Source organism: Ochotona curzoniae, unplaced genomic scaffold (assembly GCF_017591425.1).
Source record: "Ochotona curzoniae isolate NIBS_2020 unplaced genomic scaffold, NIBS_Ocur_1.0 contig_2210, whole genome shotgun sequence".
NCBI classification, from domain to species: domain Eukaryota; kingdom Metazoa; phylum Chordata; class Mammalia; order Lagomorpha; family Ochotonidae; genus Ochotona; species Ochotona curzoniae.
The window spans coordinates 3,639,239-3,657,285 of NW_024465369.1; the positions used below are offsets into that span (position 1 = coordinate 3,639,239).

An 18,047-nucleotide genomic window follows, 5' to 3' on the forward strand; every position below is an offset into this window, starting at 1 on the left:
ACAAAAATAAGGGGCCACCTGCATCACTGGTATCCCATATGGGTACTGGTTCAAGTCCTGGCTACTCCATTTCTGATTCAGCTCCCTGCAAATGCACCAGGAAAAACAGCAGGAGATGCCCCAAGAATTTGAGTCCCGGTCACCCACATGGAAGACCCAGATAGAGCTCCAGGTTCCTGACTGTGGCCTGGCTCAGCCAGGCTGTTGAAGCCATTTAGGGAGGGATGAGATCATTCCATCTTTGCCTCCCTGTTACTACCATTCCTTTGAAATAAACAGAAAAAAATACAGAGGGGGTGGTGTTGTAGCAAGAAGGTAAAGCTACCATTTTATGAGAGCTGAAATAAGGAGGAAAACATCCTGCTTTTTAGTGGGAAATATAAACACTAGGTAATTCAAATGTTACGGATCTGCACATGCTATGAGCATTGTTTTGAGAGCTGCAAATATACTTATGTGTATTTACAAATACATAATACATGAATGAGAATCAACTGTATCTCTAAATTTTTCATTGTACATGCATCACTCAAAACCACTATATTTTGAAAACATCAGACAAAAATCAGCACCTGTTCTTAATAGTCAGATGAAAACTACTCTTAATGTACTTTTTAAACTGCCTCATTATTTTCAAATGATATTTTATGTAGAATTGCTAAAGCTTGAAAGAGTCATTGGCAGCTTAAATCTCCACTGCTGAAAACATTCTTCATGGTAAGAAGAATGTATTTATTGCCAAAAGAAACAAGTATTGAGATACAAATATACAGAAAGACCAGAATGGCCATTATACATCAACAATATCATTAACTATAATCCCACTGCATTTCAATAAATATCAGCTTATGGCATTCCTATTTCAGCTTCACCCCATCCCATTTTCCCTCAATTCTGGTACTGTTCCAACACAAACTGTAACCATATTATTTAATCTATACACATTTTAGTATGAACCTCTGAAGAATTTTTAAAAATTTTCAAACATCCAGCTAACATTCAAACATCCGACAATACAAATGTTATACCTTACAAAAAAAAAAAAAAAAAACCTACAGGGCTTCAATGGCGTGACCTAGTGGCTAAAAGTCCTTAACTTGAATGCGCCAGGATCCCATATGGGCGCTGGTTCTAATCCTGGCAGCTCTGCTTCCCAACCAGCTCCCTGCTTGTGGCCTGGGAAAGCAGTCAAGGACGGCCCAAAGCTTTGGGATCCTGCACCTGTGTGGGAGACCTGGAAGAAGTTCCTGGATCCTGGCTTCGGATCCGCTGTTACGCTCACTTGGGGAGCGCAACAATAAATAAATGAATAAATAAATAAATCTAACAAACAAATAAATAAATAAGTGATAAGAGATATCTTAAATTTTAAGGTTTAATTCATATGTTTCAACTCTCATTTTTTAAAGATGTATTTTATTTATTTTTATTGCAAAGTCAGGTATACAGAGAGGAGGACAAACAGAGAGGAAGATCTTCTGTCCAATGATTCACTCTCCTGACAGTTGCAATGGCCAGAGCTTAACTGATCCCAAGCCAGGAGCCCTTCCAGGTCTCCCACACAGGTGCAGGGTCCCAAGGCTTTGTGCTGTCTGTCCTCCACTGCTTTCCCAGGCCAGAGGCAGGGAGCTGGATGGTGAGCGGGGCTGCCAGGATTAGAACCTGTGCCGATATAGGATCCCAGTATGTGCAAAGTGAGGACCCCAGCTACTAGGCCACCATGCTGGGTCCTCCTTTCAAATTTATTGAAGGAACTAGGATGTTTTTACTTGGTAGTTCCCTACTGGATTACAATAAATCTATCCCTTTTCATTTCACACGTTCCTTTGAAAGTCCAATGTTTGTAAATATATCTAAGGTCAAATTCAGGCATGGCTTGAGCAAGACTATTCCACAGCTGTAGTTGTATTCTTTGAAGAGCAGACTATTTCTGATTGTGTCTCCATTGCTAGGTTAGCATTCACTGATGATCCATGCAGGCATAATTTATTAGGGGCAAATGGCAACACTTTAACATTTTTTTGTTCATTTTACAGGCTGGAAGAGTTCTCTAACCAGAACCTTCCTCATATCTTATCTAGCATTTTGTTGACAAGTGATACATAATCTATACACAAAACCCTTTGCCAGTTTTCCATATAATTACCTTGGTCCCAAGATATTTGTTACTTTGTCTTTTTTTTTTTTAAAGATTATTTATTTTTCTTACAAAATCAGATATAAAGAGAGGAGGAGAGACAGAGAGGAAGATCTTCCATCTGATGATTCACTCCCCAAGTGAGCGCAACGGCCAGTGCTGTGCCGATCCGAAGCCGGGAACCAGGAACTTCTTCCAGGTCTCCCACGTGGGTGCAGGGTCCCAAGGCTTTGGGCTGTCCTTGACTGCTTTCCCATGCCACAAGCAGGGAGCTGGATGGGAAGCAGGGCTGATGGAACTAGAACCGGTGCCCATATGGGATCCCGGCATGTGCAAGGCAATGACTTTAACCATTTTAAGATTCATTTATTTTACCAGAAAGGAAGATTTACAGAGAAGGAAAGATAGAAAGATCTTCCATCTGCTGGTTCACTCCCCAAATGGCCATAATGACCAGAACTAAGCTGATCTGAAGCCAGGAGTCAGGAGCTTCTTCCAAGTCTCCAACGTGCCATCCTCCTCTACTTTCCCAAGTCATCAGGAGATAGCTGGATCAGAAAGTGGAGCAGCCAGGACATGGGACACGACTGGTGTCCATATGGGATCCTGGTGCTTGTGAGAGAAGGATAAGTCAAGTGGGCCACTGCAACGGGCTCCTGTCTTTGCATTCTTACAAGGTTACAGATTTAAACATGTCTGAGGTGTTTCAACTAACCACTGTTATTTTTATTAATCCTCAAACTACTCTTTTTCAATCTGTGGCAGTCTCTTTAAGTTGGTTCCGAAATTCCTTTTCATGGAACCATAGTCTTTACTACCTTCTTTGCTACCTGTTATGACAAGAAGAAACAATGTACAACAGAAGTGAAAAATAGCTAGCATAGTATAAAAAAAGTTTACTCTAACCAATGATTGAAATGTAAATTAAAATTAAACCTTCCACAAGTGGAAAAACATAAGTACAGCCATGCTACAAATACTATATAGTCATTAAATTATGAAACAGAATCATACACACACAGGAGAAATGCCTAAGCTACATTATCACCTTACATGATCATTTTAAATTCTTTACAATTTTTGCATATTTTTAGACAAGCACTATCACTTGGAAGGCAAAAATTATTTGTTACAACTTGAAAAAACCACGAGCAGATGACACTTCTTTTATTTGTGTGATGATTTATAATGGTCTCTACTTTCTTAAACTATCTGCCTGATCATCTCAAGCTAATGTAGGTCAATTATAAGACCTAGGCAACAATGCTCTATTATATTTGTATAAAACAACTCTCACTTAGTATTTAATTTAGTCATCAATTATATGCTAGGGATTTTACTGGGTGTTGTGCATCAAAAAAGAAATAAAATAAACAGCAGTATTACCTTGCATGAGCCTACGATAGGAAAAAAATATATACAAAATCTACCATGAAATGCAAGTAAATACAAACCCAGTATTCTAACATAGCTCAATCTAATGCCAAAGTCCACGATCATAACTGATGTGGTGAACTAGGCAAGAAAATTGGGTAGGAATAGTTGTGCTGGAATATTTTCTCATAATTTCTGCATTGTCATGGACTACAGTCCCACCCCCTCAACTGTCAATCTAGTATGCCCACTTTCCCACAAGCTGGAACTATTGATTACCACAGAGCCTGCTATACTTGAAACGCCACTGTGTTTGTTATTCAGTTGGGGCACCACCCTCTACTTCATATAAGGAACTAATACACATGCTTCTGGGCCCTTCTCTGACCTCCTGTCACTCTTTCCAAATACAAACTCATGACTATATACAGGAGCCCCTCCCAGCAACCCCCGCCCAATGAAGGTATATTCACTCTCTTGCTTTTAAATAAGTCCTACTTTCACTTGTCACTGTTTGTGCCTTGGCTTCAAATTCTTATCTCTGTAGGGGCAAGAATTTAGAATAAAAATTGAGATACATATACATGCCCATAACATAAACCTGTCGGAGATATCACTCAGTTTTGTGTTTTAAATGCTGAGAAGAAAGATAAACAAATGTAAAGAACGAAATGGAGCAGTGGGTATGAACGTAAGTATTATAGTGAAGGTTTACATGTAGTTTGTGTTCTATTTTTAAATTTGCTAAGTTACTGATTAGGAAACAAAATGCTCAATTTGGAAACAGCAAAGGTTCCCAGTCTAATGGGATAAAGGAAAGTAAATAAAGAATAATAATACAATGTGATTATCTTTTGTCAAGTCTATGCAAGGGAACTTAGTATTATACACTATCAGTACTGTTCCTAAAGTCCAACATATTCATGTTTGTGCAGGCAGGATATGAGACTGAGACAGATGTAAAAAATACTAGAATTTTTAAAACAATGAACACATATGGGGACGGCTCCAGAAATTTCTAGAATTAAAAACTTTATTTTGGTGCAATAAAAATTTTAAATTCATGTATACAAAGAATCTTCAAAAGTTTCTTAAAAAATGTATATTCTGAAAAAAACTTATGAATAGATTTCAATGTTTTTAGATATTTAAATCAACCATTAATTTCATTTTCCCTACAAACTGAAATAGCTTTATACTAATTTTACAATAAAATTTATTTAAAAACTATTACAAAACTTTCTAACTTGGTAAATATAAAAACAAAGAAGTCTGAAAAAGAGCCACATAATAGAAAGCCCCTGAATTCTGTGCATACTGTAACAATTATTTTGAGACATTGGTATAACATCATCATTCTTAACTTCAGTCTTTTTGTTTTTATCAAGTAGAACACCAATACCTATTTTCCCTATTTTGTTTGGGATGATCAAATGTGAAACAGTGTGTGAGAAATATGAACATATAAAATAATACAAGCATCACTAATATCTTCATATAACTTTGAATATTAGGTTAGACCAACTTTTCATAAGAATCCAAGGTTCATCTAAATTATCCTAGTGTTTCTTCTGTATAGCTCACACTAAATCCTTGCACCGTTCAAAATGACTTAACTTTTATATTTGTGCTCTCCATCCCAAATGGAAGCCACTAGCCACATTCCAAATCACAGCTAGTGTGACAAAACTGTTGCATTTGAATCAAAACTTAAACACATATGTATGATCAGTGGCTTCCATATTCAACAGCCCAATGTCTTAGCCTTATCTCTCTGCTCAAATAATTAAATTTTTAAGAGATGCTAGAAAGGCACCAATAAGTCTTACACTTCATTAGTCTTTGCGGTCAAGCTGTCCTTAACAATATTTTACAAGAATTCAAAACTGATTAACCATGGCATAGTAACTTAACAGAGATAATTATGCTTATGTTGTTCCATTTCTAAAGATGTACTTTAATCTGTTAGGAATTTGCAAGACAAAAATACTCAGGTCTTTTATCAAAAGGGCTGTAACTACTACATTAAACTTACCTTTAGCTCTGCTTGTGTGAACTCTCCCACGCACCCAAACAACTTCATCAGCTTTTTGTACGGTCAAGTCTTTAACCGAAACTAACACTCGATCTGTGAAAAACGGTAAAACAATTCTAAATTCAGAATTTACAATGATATACCTGTTTCTGCCTGGCAGCTAGCATAAGCACTTGGTAGCATTCTAAATAAATCTCAATCCTTGATGACACTTTTTCCTTTATCCTTTCCATATGTAATTCTCAAGTTTTGTAAATTAAACTTTCCAAATTTATCTGTAGAATCCATGCAATTCTTTCTCTTCACTGTTACTACCTTGACACGAACTATTATCTCTTAAATTCTAGCAACAGTGTGAGAGATCTAACAATCTCTGACCCCTTCTGCAACAGTCTGTAATGTAGGCAGGGGCAGCTTGAAAATGTAAATCTGCCAAACACCTGAAAGATTTTGAAGGTCAAACATAGCCTGCCCTTACCTGCTCATCCCTAAGTAGACACAGTAGTTTTGCTTGCCTGACATAGCATATAAATTAGCTAGCCTGGAAAGCTGTCCTAGTGCCACATTCCTCATGACATAGTTAGAGTATGTACCCTTACACTGGGAGATGCACAAAGTCCCTCTCTAGGAAGTCATTCCCGGGTCTGCAAGTGATGTATCCAGGCCCTCTTCTTTTGGGTGAGATGATATAAGCTCAGGATTTGCAGCTACCTTCTGTCCCATTTAGCATGAGTGTCAAGACAAGAAAATGCGGCCAATTGTTGATATCTTAGAAGAAGCTGCCAAGGGTAAAGGAACCCCTTAAGATGCTGCCTGAACCCCCTAAATCCAATCTAGGGATGCAAATGATGACTGAAATACTTCACTTGAATTCTTAGAAAACTAGTTTGATTTTTTTTTAATTTCATATATTTTTCCAACAAAATAGGAAAAAAAGAAGTAAAAGTGATTTTATAATCATGTAGTAAAACCACATCTAAAATGGCAATAAAATCAATGTGAATATGTATTAATTCCAAAACATAAAAACCAGTCTTCTTAGAGGTAGGTCTTAAAATACATTTATGGGTGTCTACTAAAAAAAAAAAAAAACCTTGCCAGTTAAGACGCAGCCTATGATGTCAACATTCCAAATTGGAGCAGGTTCAAGCCTCAGCTACTTCACTTCTGAACCAGATCCCTGCAAAGTTATCTGGGAAGATAATGGAAGAGCACACACATACTTTGTCCCAGCTCCCACATGGCAGACCAGGATGTATTTCTGACTCCTGGCTTTGGCCTGGCCCAGCCAGAATGTGCAGAGTAAACTGGTGACAGAAGATCTCTCTCCCCTCTCTTTCCCTAACACCATGTTTCCATCCCCCATCCATTATGACAGCACAAGGATTTTAATGTCATCACAACGGCAGCTTATAACATCACAATAATTTTTATGTGATCACAATAGATTTCTAGCCAACTGTCTATGACATCAGTTAATATATCATTATGTTGCTTTTATAGCATTGAAATCTTGACATGACATCACAATAAAGGTGTATGACATAACAATTCTGGGTTTATGATGTCATAATAGATTTTGACTTCAAAATTCATCATGACAACACAACGGTTGATTATGATATCACAATGGTAGGTTTATGGCACCAACATGTTGTTTTGAACCAAGTAATACTTTTTACATAAAACTATCACAAACATGTTTTATGACATCATGATTGATTATAATCTCACAATGGTAGGTTTATGACATTGCAGTTGAATATGACATCACAATAACTGGCTCTTGACAACACAAATGCTCATGACATCACAAGTAAGAAATGATACCAGGTTAAGTCATAATGGTTGTCATGAATTATGTTTGACTATTAAATCACGATGGTTTATAGCATAATACTGGCTTATAACTATCATTTTTGTGACTTTACAACTGAATGTGGTATCACATAAGAATTTTTTTTTAAAGATTTATTTATTTTTATTGGAAAGGCAGATATACAGAAAGAAGAGACAGAGAGGTAGGTCTTCGTCTGATGGTTCACTCCCCAAGTGGCTGCAATGGCTGGAGCTGAGCCAATCCAAAGCCAGGAACCTCTTCCGGGTCTACCACATGGGTTGCAGGGTCCCAAGGCTTTGGGCCGTCCTCGACCACTTTCCTAGGCCACAAGCGGGGAGCTAGATGGGAAGTGGGGCCGCCGGGATTAGAACCAGCGCCCATGTGGGATCCCAGTGTGTGCAAGGTGAGCACTTTAACCACTACGCTATAGCGCTGGGCCCTCATGTAAGAATTCAAAACATTAAAATGGTTAGCTTATATCATAATTGATTAAAACATGTGAATGGCGGTTTATGACATTACAATTAGAGCAACATAATGGTTTATGACATCACGATGATTTTAAGACATCAAAATTGAGAGGCACAGCACGGATTTTAGGTCATCAGCATTTATTATAACATCAAATGGTCTGAAACATCATTAACTATGACAAAATAATGCTTGATTTATGGTAATGATTTTTTTTTTTTAGCTTCAACTGTCACTTGTGCAGATCCTTCACCAGAGATACGGAATCTCCGGGCTGGAAAAGGCTGCCAAGCAGTCAATGTACGCCCTCCTTGACACCACGTTCGCCAGTTTCCAAAGGCAAATGGGCAACACGAAGGCCAACACTGCCCTTTTAGAATAAATCTTAGCAACCTTCCTCAAAAGAATACAGGTCAGAGCCAATTAACATGAATAAAAGCAATTTCAAAGAAGCATGAAGATGAAACTCTTTTTTTTTTTAAAGAAAGTTGTAATAAGAAAAGACAGACTAGAGTCTAAGAATAGTTTCATTCTTAAGATACTCAGGTAAAAATAAGCAAAATGTGAGGGGACAGGGAACTGAGTTTTAGGTTATTGCTCAACCTTAGGCCTCAAAGGGGTGCAAAGACAAACGGACTCCAGGATCAGATAAACCTGGTTCTTGTATTCCAGGTCTGGTATATGCTTTCCTGCCTTGTGAGATTCAGTTTCTTATCTTTCAGCTTGGCTTAGAATTTGAGGATGTTTTAAAGATGGGATAGAAAAATAAGATTTTTGGAAAAGAGACAAGCAGAACAGAAGTCTGATAAATAATAACCCAAACTAGTCAGATGTTAAGAAAGGTACAGAAATGATGACAGTGTCAATAAAGCATGCCAAAAAAAAAAAAGCAAGTGATGAAGGCATTTACCACTATTAACAACTTTTCTTTATCCCAAGAGTTAAACCTTTTACCTAATTATTTAGCAATATTTTAAAAAGCACCTACCCTTTGAAATGTGTCACCAAATCTACAGTATCACTTCACCCATTTGCTTCTCAATTATTTAAACAGAGACCTCTTTACAAGGGGTATGGCATCTACTTGGGTTATTAATGTCATTTCAGTTTTTGCAGCATCATGCCTTTAATTATCTCAATCTTACTTAAAATTTCATTTTAAAAAGATTTTATTTTTATTGCAAAGACAGATTTAGAGAGAAGCAGGGACAGACAGAAAGATTCTCTTTCCTCTGGTTCACTCCTGAAATGGCTGCAATGGCAGGAGCTGAGCTGATCGAAGGCCAGAAACAGAATCTGGAGCCTCGTCCTCCCATGAAGGTGTAGGGTCCCTGGTCCCAAGCCTTTGGACCACCCTTTTGTACATTGACTTTGCAAGCCATAAGTAAGCAAGGAGCTGGATCAGAGGTGGAGCAGCCAAGACACAAACAGGTGCCTACATAAGATGCTGGTACTTGTAGATTGAGGATTAGCCATCTTAGCCATCATGCTGGCTCCTAAAATTTCTCTTTTTAAAGACTAATTTATTTATTTCAAAGTCAGAGTTACAAAGATAGAGATACAGAGAGAGAGAGCAATCTTCTATTCTTGAGTTTGCTCCTCAAATGGTGGTAACAGCTGGGTAGGGACAGGCTGAAGCTAGGCCCCTGAAAGTCCAGCTGGGTCTCCCATGGTGTTGGCAGGGACCCAAGTACCTGGGCCATATTCTACTGCTTTTCACAGATGTACTGGTGGGAGAGCAGCTGGACATGAACCAGTGTTCATACGGGATGCCACTATTGTAGGTGAAAGCTTGACACGCTGACCCACAACACCAGCCCTCTTACTTAAAACCTCATTAAAAATTTTCTTGGAATGAGAAAAAAAAAGGATTTATTTCTTATCAGTTAGCTACTGACCTGGTTTTTCTTGTGACTGTATCATTGAAGATATTCCATATCTCTCCTTAGCATAATCCTACAAAAGAAGTTTGCATGATTTTAATTAAACATTAGTAGCAAAGTAAGTGCAAACATAGTAACAAAATATAAAAACGAGCCAGATTTAACCTTCAGCAATATTTCAAAATCAGTAGCTTCAAAATGTGGAAATCTGCCATCCATTTACATAAATACTCTATAAAGAAAAAAAAATCACCCAGTTTCTAGTTGCTTTTGGAGATCACCACTCCTGGATAGATATACGATACATAACAGTCTCATAAAATCTACACACATGCACAACATCTAAACTACTTTCTTTAAAAAAGAGATCAAAAGATTTCAAAACAGGAATATAAGTTTCCTCTGTGAAGGAAGTGGGATGAAATATCACCATTTTATAACTATTGCAGGAAAAGATGTTTAAAGAATCAATGTTTCGGGTAAGCTGTTGAACCTCAGACATTCACAGTTTCTAGAAACTGGGAATGTTGGATATCAACTGCAACTTTCCTTCTGTAAAATATCATCAAAAAAAAATCACCAGCTCCAGTATCTAAAAACCGGCTTTCAGGGCATCAGGTTATAAGCACTCAAAAGTGACAACCCAATAATATCTCTTGTTACAGATTTAAAATAAGGAACAGGCAACAGGAGACTTGGATTTTAGACTATTAATAAACTATCTATTAAAATAGGTACATGGCCTCTAATCTTACTTTACTAATAAAATTATCTCAAGATCCTTCTAGCTATAAAAATCACATAACTTTGCCACAGTATTTTTTTTTAATATCATTAGACCTATGTATGTGGAAGGATACACTGCTGGTTCATATAATTCATAAAATCAAGAATAAACAGAGGGCCCAGGGTGATACCTCAGTTGGCTAATCCTCCCCTTGAAAGGGCCAGAATCTCATATGAGTGCCGGTTTGTGTCCCAACTGCTCCACTTCCCTTTCAGCTCCCTGCTTGTGGCCTGGGAAAGCAGTCCAGGACAGTCCAAAGCCTTGGGCCCCTGCATCCTGGCTCCTGGCTTCAGATGGGCTCAGTTCCAGTCACTGCAGCCATTTGGAGAGTGAACCAGCAGATGGAAGATCTTCCTTCCTCTCCTACTCTTTGTAAATCTGACTTTCCAATAAAAATAAATGTTTTAAAAATAATTATAATAACTTCCTTAGATTCTTAAAAGGTAACCCAAGATGAGTATGGCAAAATCAGTTTATTTTACTGCATAGCTAACTGTTGGAATCTCTCCTTTGCATCTGGAGCATATCGGATTTTGTACCTATAGCAAAACAAACCAAAAAACATTCAGGTGCCTACCTGGCTTTTTTCCCCCAAATACAAAGCACACTTTAAAGACCAGGTTAACCTGGGCACAAGAGACATACAGTGGCACAATGAGGCCTGAAAGCAGTACTAATAGGTCAAAGATATGCAGAGAAGAGCCCGCCCCCTTCTATTTGGTGCTATTCAGACACTCCCTTTAGTATCCCCAGATAAGCTACTTCATGTATAGTTTAACCCAAGTTCACAATTGTTCAAAAGAAAACCAGAGGCCACGCAAGGCTAAGCGGATGTCAATGTCATGACAACACACACAATCTCCTTGGTTTTAAACTTCCATTTTTGAAAAGCAGTGAAAAAAATCACTGGATGTTATTTTAATCACGGGGTTCGGGGGCAAGCGATCTCACATGTGGTGTCTCGCAAACTTCAAGCTCCCTTACTCGTGAGGGCAAAAGGAAATTAAACGACAGGTGCCCTTTAATGCTGCCACATGCAAAGTGGGTCACTCAGCAATCTGGCAGACGGTGTGGTTTTGGGGGGGCAGAAGAGCCGTCAATCCCCAGCCAAAGCTTTAGGAAAAGGAAGGCTTGCTTAGCACCCGCTAGGTAACATGGAAATGCACCCGGGCCAAGGAGCGCTACGTGCAGGACGTGCCTGACCCCGAGAGGCTCAAGTGGGGCCTCTCCTCCTTCCGGGGCAGCTGGTGCTTGCACGCCCCCCGACCCCCAGCCTCCGCAGTAGCCCTAGGCATGGGGGCAGCCCCAGCCCCACGGCCGGTCAGCCAGGAACTGCCAGGGACCCCCCCGCACGCGGCACCCCCGCCCTCCCTCAGCGCGGACGGAAGGAGGAAACCCACTTCGGCCGCGTCCAGGATCTCCCGCGGCTTCTCCTGACTCTTGCGGCTGGCGTTGGCACTGGGCATCGCGACCCCAAATCGGGCAGCAGACCCTGCTCTCCCCTGCAGGCTTCCGTAGCGCAAGCTTCTCCCTCCGGCCCCGTCTCCGCCCTCCCGGCCCAGCAACCTCCGCGTGCGGCGTGGGCTGCGGAGAGATCGCGAGAGCCTAGATTGTCGCGATATCTCAGAGCACGACGCGGCGAGGGTCCGCGCGAACCGCCGCCAGCCCCGCCCCTGCGGGAGCGCTCCGCGCAGGCGGGCGCGGCCCTCGGGAATTCGAGGCAATATCGCGGGATTTACCCTAAGCCGCGGGATCCCAGAGTGTCTTGGTGCTGTCGGTTCCGGGTGTTAAATGGCATCTGTCCTCATCCCAGCTGTCATTCCTGCTTTGTCCTTTTCCCAGTCCTTCTGATTGCTCCCGTAATGAAGACTAGTCAATAAAACATCCACCCAAGGTCCGGTCTCGGTTTGTCCTTCGTCGGACCTCCCTGCTTTCACTCTTCTTGGGGTCAGAGTTCTCTTAGAAGGCACGTTGCTCTGTGTGTTGGACCCAGGAGTCCGATGGGGTGGCTCCTGGGGTCCGATGGGGTGGCTCCTGGGGTCCGATGGGGTGGCACCTGGGGTCCGATGGGGTGACTCCTGGGGTCCGATGGGGTGGCTCCTGGGGTCCGATGGGGTGGCTCCTGGGGTCCTATGGGGTGGCTCCTGGGGTCCGATGGGGTGGCTCCTGGGGTCCGATGGGGTGGCTCCTGGGGTCCGATGGGGTGGCTCCTGGGGTCCGATGGTGTGGCACCTGGGGTCCTATGGGGTGACTCCTGGGGTCCTATGGGGTGACTCCTGGGGTCCGATGGTGTGGCACCTGGGGTCCTATGGGGTGACTCCTGGGGTCCTATGGGGTGACTCCTGGGGTCCGATGGGGTGGCACCTGGGGTCCGATGGGGTGGCACCTGGGGTCCGATGGGGTGGCTCCTGGGGTCCTATGGGGTCTCAGTACCTACGTGATCCGCGGGGTGTAGATACAACCACAGCAACATCCAAGACCCACGCAAGCGTACTTGGTTGCCAGGGACTGGCTTGGGTTGTTCAATGAACAAATCTTTCTCACGTTAGACTTTTTTTTAAAAAAACGCTGCGATTAATGAGTGTCTTATCAAAATGAGTAGTGATGTAGGGGATTTGATTTAATATTCTTTGCTCTGCCAGCGTTTGAACTCCATCAAATTTTTTCTGCTTGTATTATTGCCTTAGATTCACACAAAGTGGTTTAGCTAATGCTTGTCAAAGGGTTCAGGTACACACCAAACAAATAAAAGATCAAAAACAAAAAAACAAATGAAAAGTCTACAAGCTCCCTCATTTTGGGTCTTGGGATACAGTAACAGGAAGCTACTCTCATATAGCTTATTCTCTGTAGGTGGGATAAAATTTTGTCCCCATTTAATTGATCAGTAATTACAAGCATCTAGTTTTTGAAAGTTCCTTTTTACCTTTTTTTTCTTTAAAGATTTAATTTTATTTGAGAACCAGATTTACATAGAGACCGAGATGTCTTCTAGCCACTGCTTCATTCCTTCACATGGTGGTGACAGCCAGAGCCGGTCCCATCTGAAGTCGGGAGCCAGGAACTTCTCCCAGGTCTCCAGCGTGGTGTGGGACTCTTGGGCCATCCTGGGCTGTTTTTCCAGGTGCATCTACAGAGAGCTGATCAAATGAGAGCAGCCAGAATGCCGAATGGTGTCCACATGGGAAGTTGGGTGCCAGATGGCAGGTTTACCCGCTGTAGCACCACACTGGCCTCTGTTTCTGTTCTTACTACTATCTTTCTATTCTTAATACCACATCTTGACAAATGTTTTTGTGATCACAGAGACAGGAAGAGATCCTAGCTCTGAAACTGGCTTTCTGAAAGTGACACATCATACAATCTTCTCCTATTTCATTAGTCAAAAAATGTCACATAGCCATTCCTGAGTTTTTTTTAATTAAAATACTTATTTATTTTCATGCCTTTTTTTAACAATCTTTAAATTAGGGCACAAAGGTTCAAGGGCTACAGGAAAGTCGGTAAGACTATTATTTCCACTTTTTTTTTTGTATCTGGGGTAAAGGGGGAGATAAAAGGAGAAGCCCCACCCAGTCTCCCACTTATCCCAGGTCCCCGATGTGGGCCATGCTCTGAGGGTCCTGCTCAAGTGCCATTCCCGAGTTTATAGGGTTTGGACATTGAATCATTCCTGAGGGAGCAATAATACATGTTTGTGATCACAAAGGCATTCCATTAATAAATGTATAATTTATTATGCTAACAGCATCCGAACATAGATGGAGGCTGTGAAGCTGCTTCATCTTCAAATTTTTAAAGCTTTTATTCTTTTTTTTTTTTTATTATTATTGGAAAGTCAGATATACAGAGAAGAGGAGAGACAGAGAGGAAGATCTTCCATCCAATGATTCACTCCCCAAGTGAGCACAATGGCTGATGCTATGCCGATCCGAAGCCAGGATCCAGGAACTTCTTCCAGGTCTCCCACGTGGGTGCAGGGTCCCAAGGCTTTGGTCTGTCCTTGACTGCTTTCCCAGGCCACAAGCAGGGAGCTGGGTGGGAAGTGAAGCTGCCGGGATTAGAACCGGTGCCCATATGGGATCCTGGGCATTCAAGGCGAGGACTTGAGCCACTAGGCCATGCCGCCAGGCCCTATTCTTTCTAATAGAAATAGTCCTGACATATGAACTTGTAGGGAGGGGGCTCTGAGATAGAAAGGACTCTTACCCCCTGCCATAGTGGCAGGAGGAAAAGTGGAGAAAAAAGAGACCCATATTAATGGTGGGGAAAACACCTTTAAAGGTTTACTTCAAAGGGGCTCTCCAAGGACAAAACAAAATTTCTGGTCCCCCTGGTATCTGGCTTTGGGGCAACAGACCAGACAGGTGTCAGACACTGGACATTCCTGGCCTTGGGAATAGGAGTACTTTCTCCAGTCCTCTTTTCAATGATGAGGAGACCAGCCTGAGGCCCTCCCACACAATGGCTGGAGATAATGGCTAATGCTTCAGGTGGGCAATTGATATGCTAATATCACCCTTGTCCCTTGGAAGAGAGGTGCTCAGGTGAATCCAAGACATGGTGGGGAAAATACTCTTTTATATTTGAGGAAAAATGACTTGGGGACCCAGAATACCCTAACTGCCTACTACCCAAGGCTAACTCCTCTCGCAAAATGATGGTCAGACATCTGAATATAAACCTTCTCTGCTATCTCCCTGCTAGACAAACCTCGTCTTTCCATCTGTCTCTGTGACTTCTCCAACCACTTTTCATCTATTTTTGACTCTCTTGATAGATTATTCTTATTCAGGAATAGGGCTAAATATGTACTCTTGCTTCTTGGCACTCTCTCCTGTAGTAATGGAAAGTAGTATTTGCCATAAAGGTTCACAATAGTGTGCCTGGGCATTTATGAATCCACCACTCTCGTCACTTAGCTTGAATGTGCAGTGGTCTACTATCTACTTCCTGTGTCGGTCTGGTTTCTGTAGCAGTCATACTGGTAGAAACAGGAAGATGATAGACTCTATCAAATATCAGCTACTTAAGGTTTACGCTAATCTGTCATACTCCTGAGGATTTGCCATTCTAACAGGGGAGGCAGGACTGGGGACGTGATTGTAGAAGTCTCTTTTAGATTTCTGCAGCAAGATAGTCTTATCTCAAAGATCAAGCAACTCCAGGGGAATAGCTGCACCATGTTGTCCCGGGTATCTTGCAGAATGGGCAAAGCCACGGCTGATCTGAGTGTGATAGATCCCTTGTGATCTTTCTGGAACACAGGAGAATGGGAGATTGTCTTCGCTTCCCTTCACTGTCTCCCTTGGAGGCTGTCTTGGGCTGCTCCCTCATCACCTCCAGGGTTCTGATAAGGTACAGAATTCCTTGTCTCTTATCCCAGTGTAACTGCAGAGTACAAATTGCGTAGCTGGAGCCTAGTCATGGCCCTTCAGCAAGGGTGTGCTCTGCAACTCACGTGGCACTAATCTGGATCATTTTGTTTTAGTGTACTCCATGTTGGCATGTGGGACAAAGCTTGCCCCTATGGCTTATCCTTCTTTTCTCAGTGTAAGTAATAAACTGTCTAAATCTAAAACTGACTTTTTGCAGTTTTATCAATTAAATTAATCACCCTTGAACTTGGCCTTGCTTATTTTGTGTTCCTGTGTTAACAGGAATCAATGTGGTATTCTGTCAACTACCAACATGTCCATCTTAAACCATCCAAGTAGACCAGATAGATGGCTTGCTTGCTGACTGCATTTGGGGTGATACTACTGAGACATGTAAAACATCATTGTGATTTGTAATCTTTTGAATGATTCTTTTTCTCCTAGAAAAAAAAGAAACTCATGGAGCCAGTGGTGGTCATATGGGTGCTGATTTGAGTCCTGGCTGCTTCGATTCTGATCCAGCTTTCTGCTAATGCACCTGATAAAATGGCAGAAGATAGTCCAAGTGCTTTGACCCTGGTTAGGAGACCAGATCGGAGTCCCAGGCTCTAAGGTTTGGCCTGGCCCAGCCCTGGCTGTTGTGGCCATTTGGGAAGTGAACCAGTGGATGAAAGATCTCTCTCTGTCTCTCTCCCTCTTTACTCTTTTTGCTGTAACTCTACTTTTTCCAAGAAATAATAATTAGATCTACAAAAAGTGCTCTCTAAAAAGACAATTTCTTTTTTTAAAGATTTATTTATTTTTATTGAAAAGTCATATTTACAGAGAGAAGGAGAAACAGAAAAAAAGATCATCCATCTGCTGATTCACGCCCCAAGTGGCCATAGCAGCTGGAGCTAAACTGACATGAAGCCACGCAGATACAGGATCCCAAGGGCTTGGGTCATCCTCTACTGCTTTCCTAGGCCACAAACAAGGAGCAGGAAGGGAAGTGGAGCAGCTGGGTCAGTAATCAGAAAATGCAAGACGAGGACTTTAGCTACTGGGCTACTGTGCTGGGCCCCTATATACTCAATTTTTCACATGGTGCTTTTAATTGTTCAGTCTTGTTTTCATTATCTATGATCTGAATTAGAGATGTACATTGTGAAGCAATGATAGTCTGCTAACATTAAAAAGAGAACTGAAGAACTGATTAGAAACACAGCACCCTTGCATGTGGCTTGTAAAGTTTGAGTTTTACTGTATCATGATCTGCTTGGACAATATTAATAGCAACCCCATGTGTCACTGTCTTTAGATATTTTGCTTTGGTTGGTCAGGCTGTTCAGCAAAAACCCTTTTGAGTGCCTGGCATGGTAGCCTAGTGGCTAGAGTCCTTGCCTCGCATGCACTGGGATCACATGTGGGCCCTGTTTTGTTATCCGGCAACTCCACTTTCCCTCCAGCTCCCTGCTTCTGGCCTAGAAAAGCAGTCAAGGACAACCCAAAGCCTTGGAACCCTGCACCCATGTGGGAGAACTGGAAGAAGCTCCTGCTCGGTGCCAGTATTGGCCCCTGGGGGATGTGGGCTTGGGTCAGAGGAGTACTAGGGGTGGGACATCTGAGGACCTGGGAGCTCACCTCTAGGCAGGTGGAGCAAACCTGGGAATTTCCCAATGCGCTTGGCCCAGGACAAGATGAGGGGAGGGGAGGAATGAGCCTCAGGTCAGCTCGCTGCCCTGGTGTGTGGTATGTCAGGCCTGGAGATCTTCAATGGGTCTGGATCTTGGGTGTGTGGAAGGGTAAGGCTCCAGGCCAGCACATGTGCCAGCAGCTTGCGATTCTTGTGGGTGGGCAGAGCTCTGAAACAGCACACCGCCCACTGGGTTTTGAGGGCTGGGCTAAAAAACTCATGTGCTCTTGGGCACAAGAATGCTAAATTAGGGCCCGGTGCGGTAGCCTGGTGGCTAAGGTCCTCGCCTCGAGCTTGCTGGGATCCCATGTGGGTGCTGATTCTGGTCCTGGCTGCTCCACTTCCCATCCAGCAACCTGCTTGTGGCCTGGGAGGGCAGTCAAGGACAGTCCAGAGCCTTGGGACCCTGCACCCATGGAAGACACCTGGAAGAGACCCGGAAGAGGCTCCTGGCTTCAGATCGGTGC

General features: G+C 42.2%; 1 protein-coding gene and 1 non-coding gene across 3 annotated transcripts in view; both read right to left on the bottom strand.

The window, feature by feature from the left end:
* DARS1 (aspartyl-tRNA synthetase 1) overlaps window positions 1-12,083 on the bottom strand; it is a 64,604-nt gene extending 52,521 nt beyond the window's left edge. Inside the window, exons 1-3 of one of the 2 annotated variants that reach the window (XM_040971513.1) lie at window positions 11,928-12,083; window positions 9,756-9,813; window positions 5,547-5,639 (exon numbers count right to left, since the gene is read on the bottom strand). In XM_040971513.1, the coding sequence (XP_040827447.1) occupies window positions 5,547-5,639; window positions 9,756-9,813; window positions 11,928-11,993 (217 nt within the window). In that variant the 5' untranslated portion in view covers window positions 11,994-12,083. The remainder of the gene's footprint in view (window positions 1-5,546; window positions 5,640-9,755; window positions 9,814-11,927) is intronic. The other variant, XM_040971514.1, reaches the window with a different exon arrangement.
* On the bottom strand, window positions 8,085-8,218 carry LOC121150968. Its single transcript, XR_005883069.1, has one exon. It is a non-coding gene; the product is annotated as a small nucleolar RNA SNORA13 (small nucleolar RNA).
* Window positions 12,084-18,047: the final 5,964 nt, after the last annotated feature.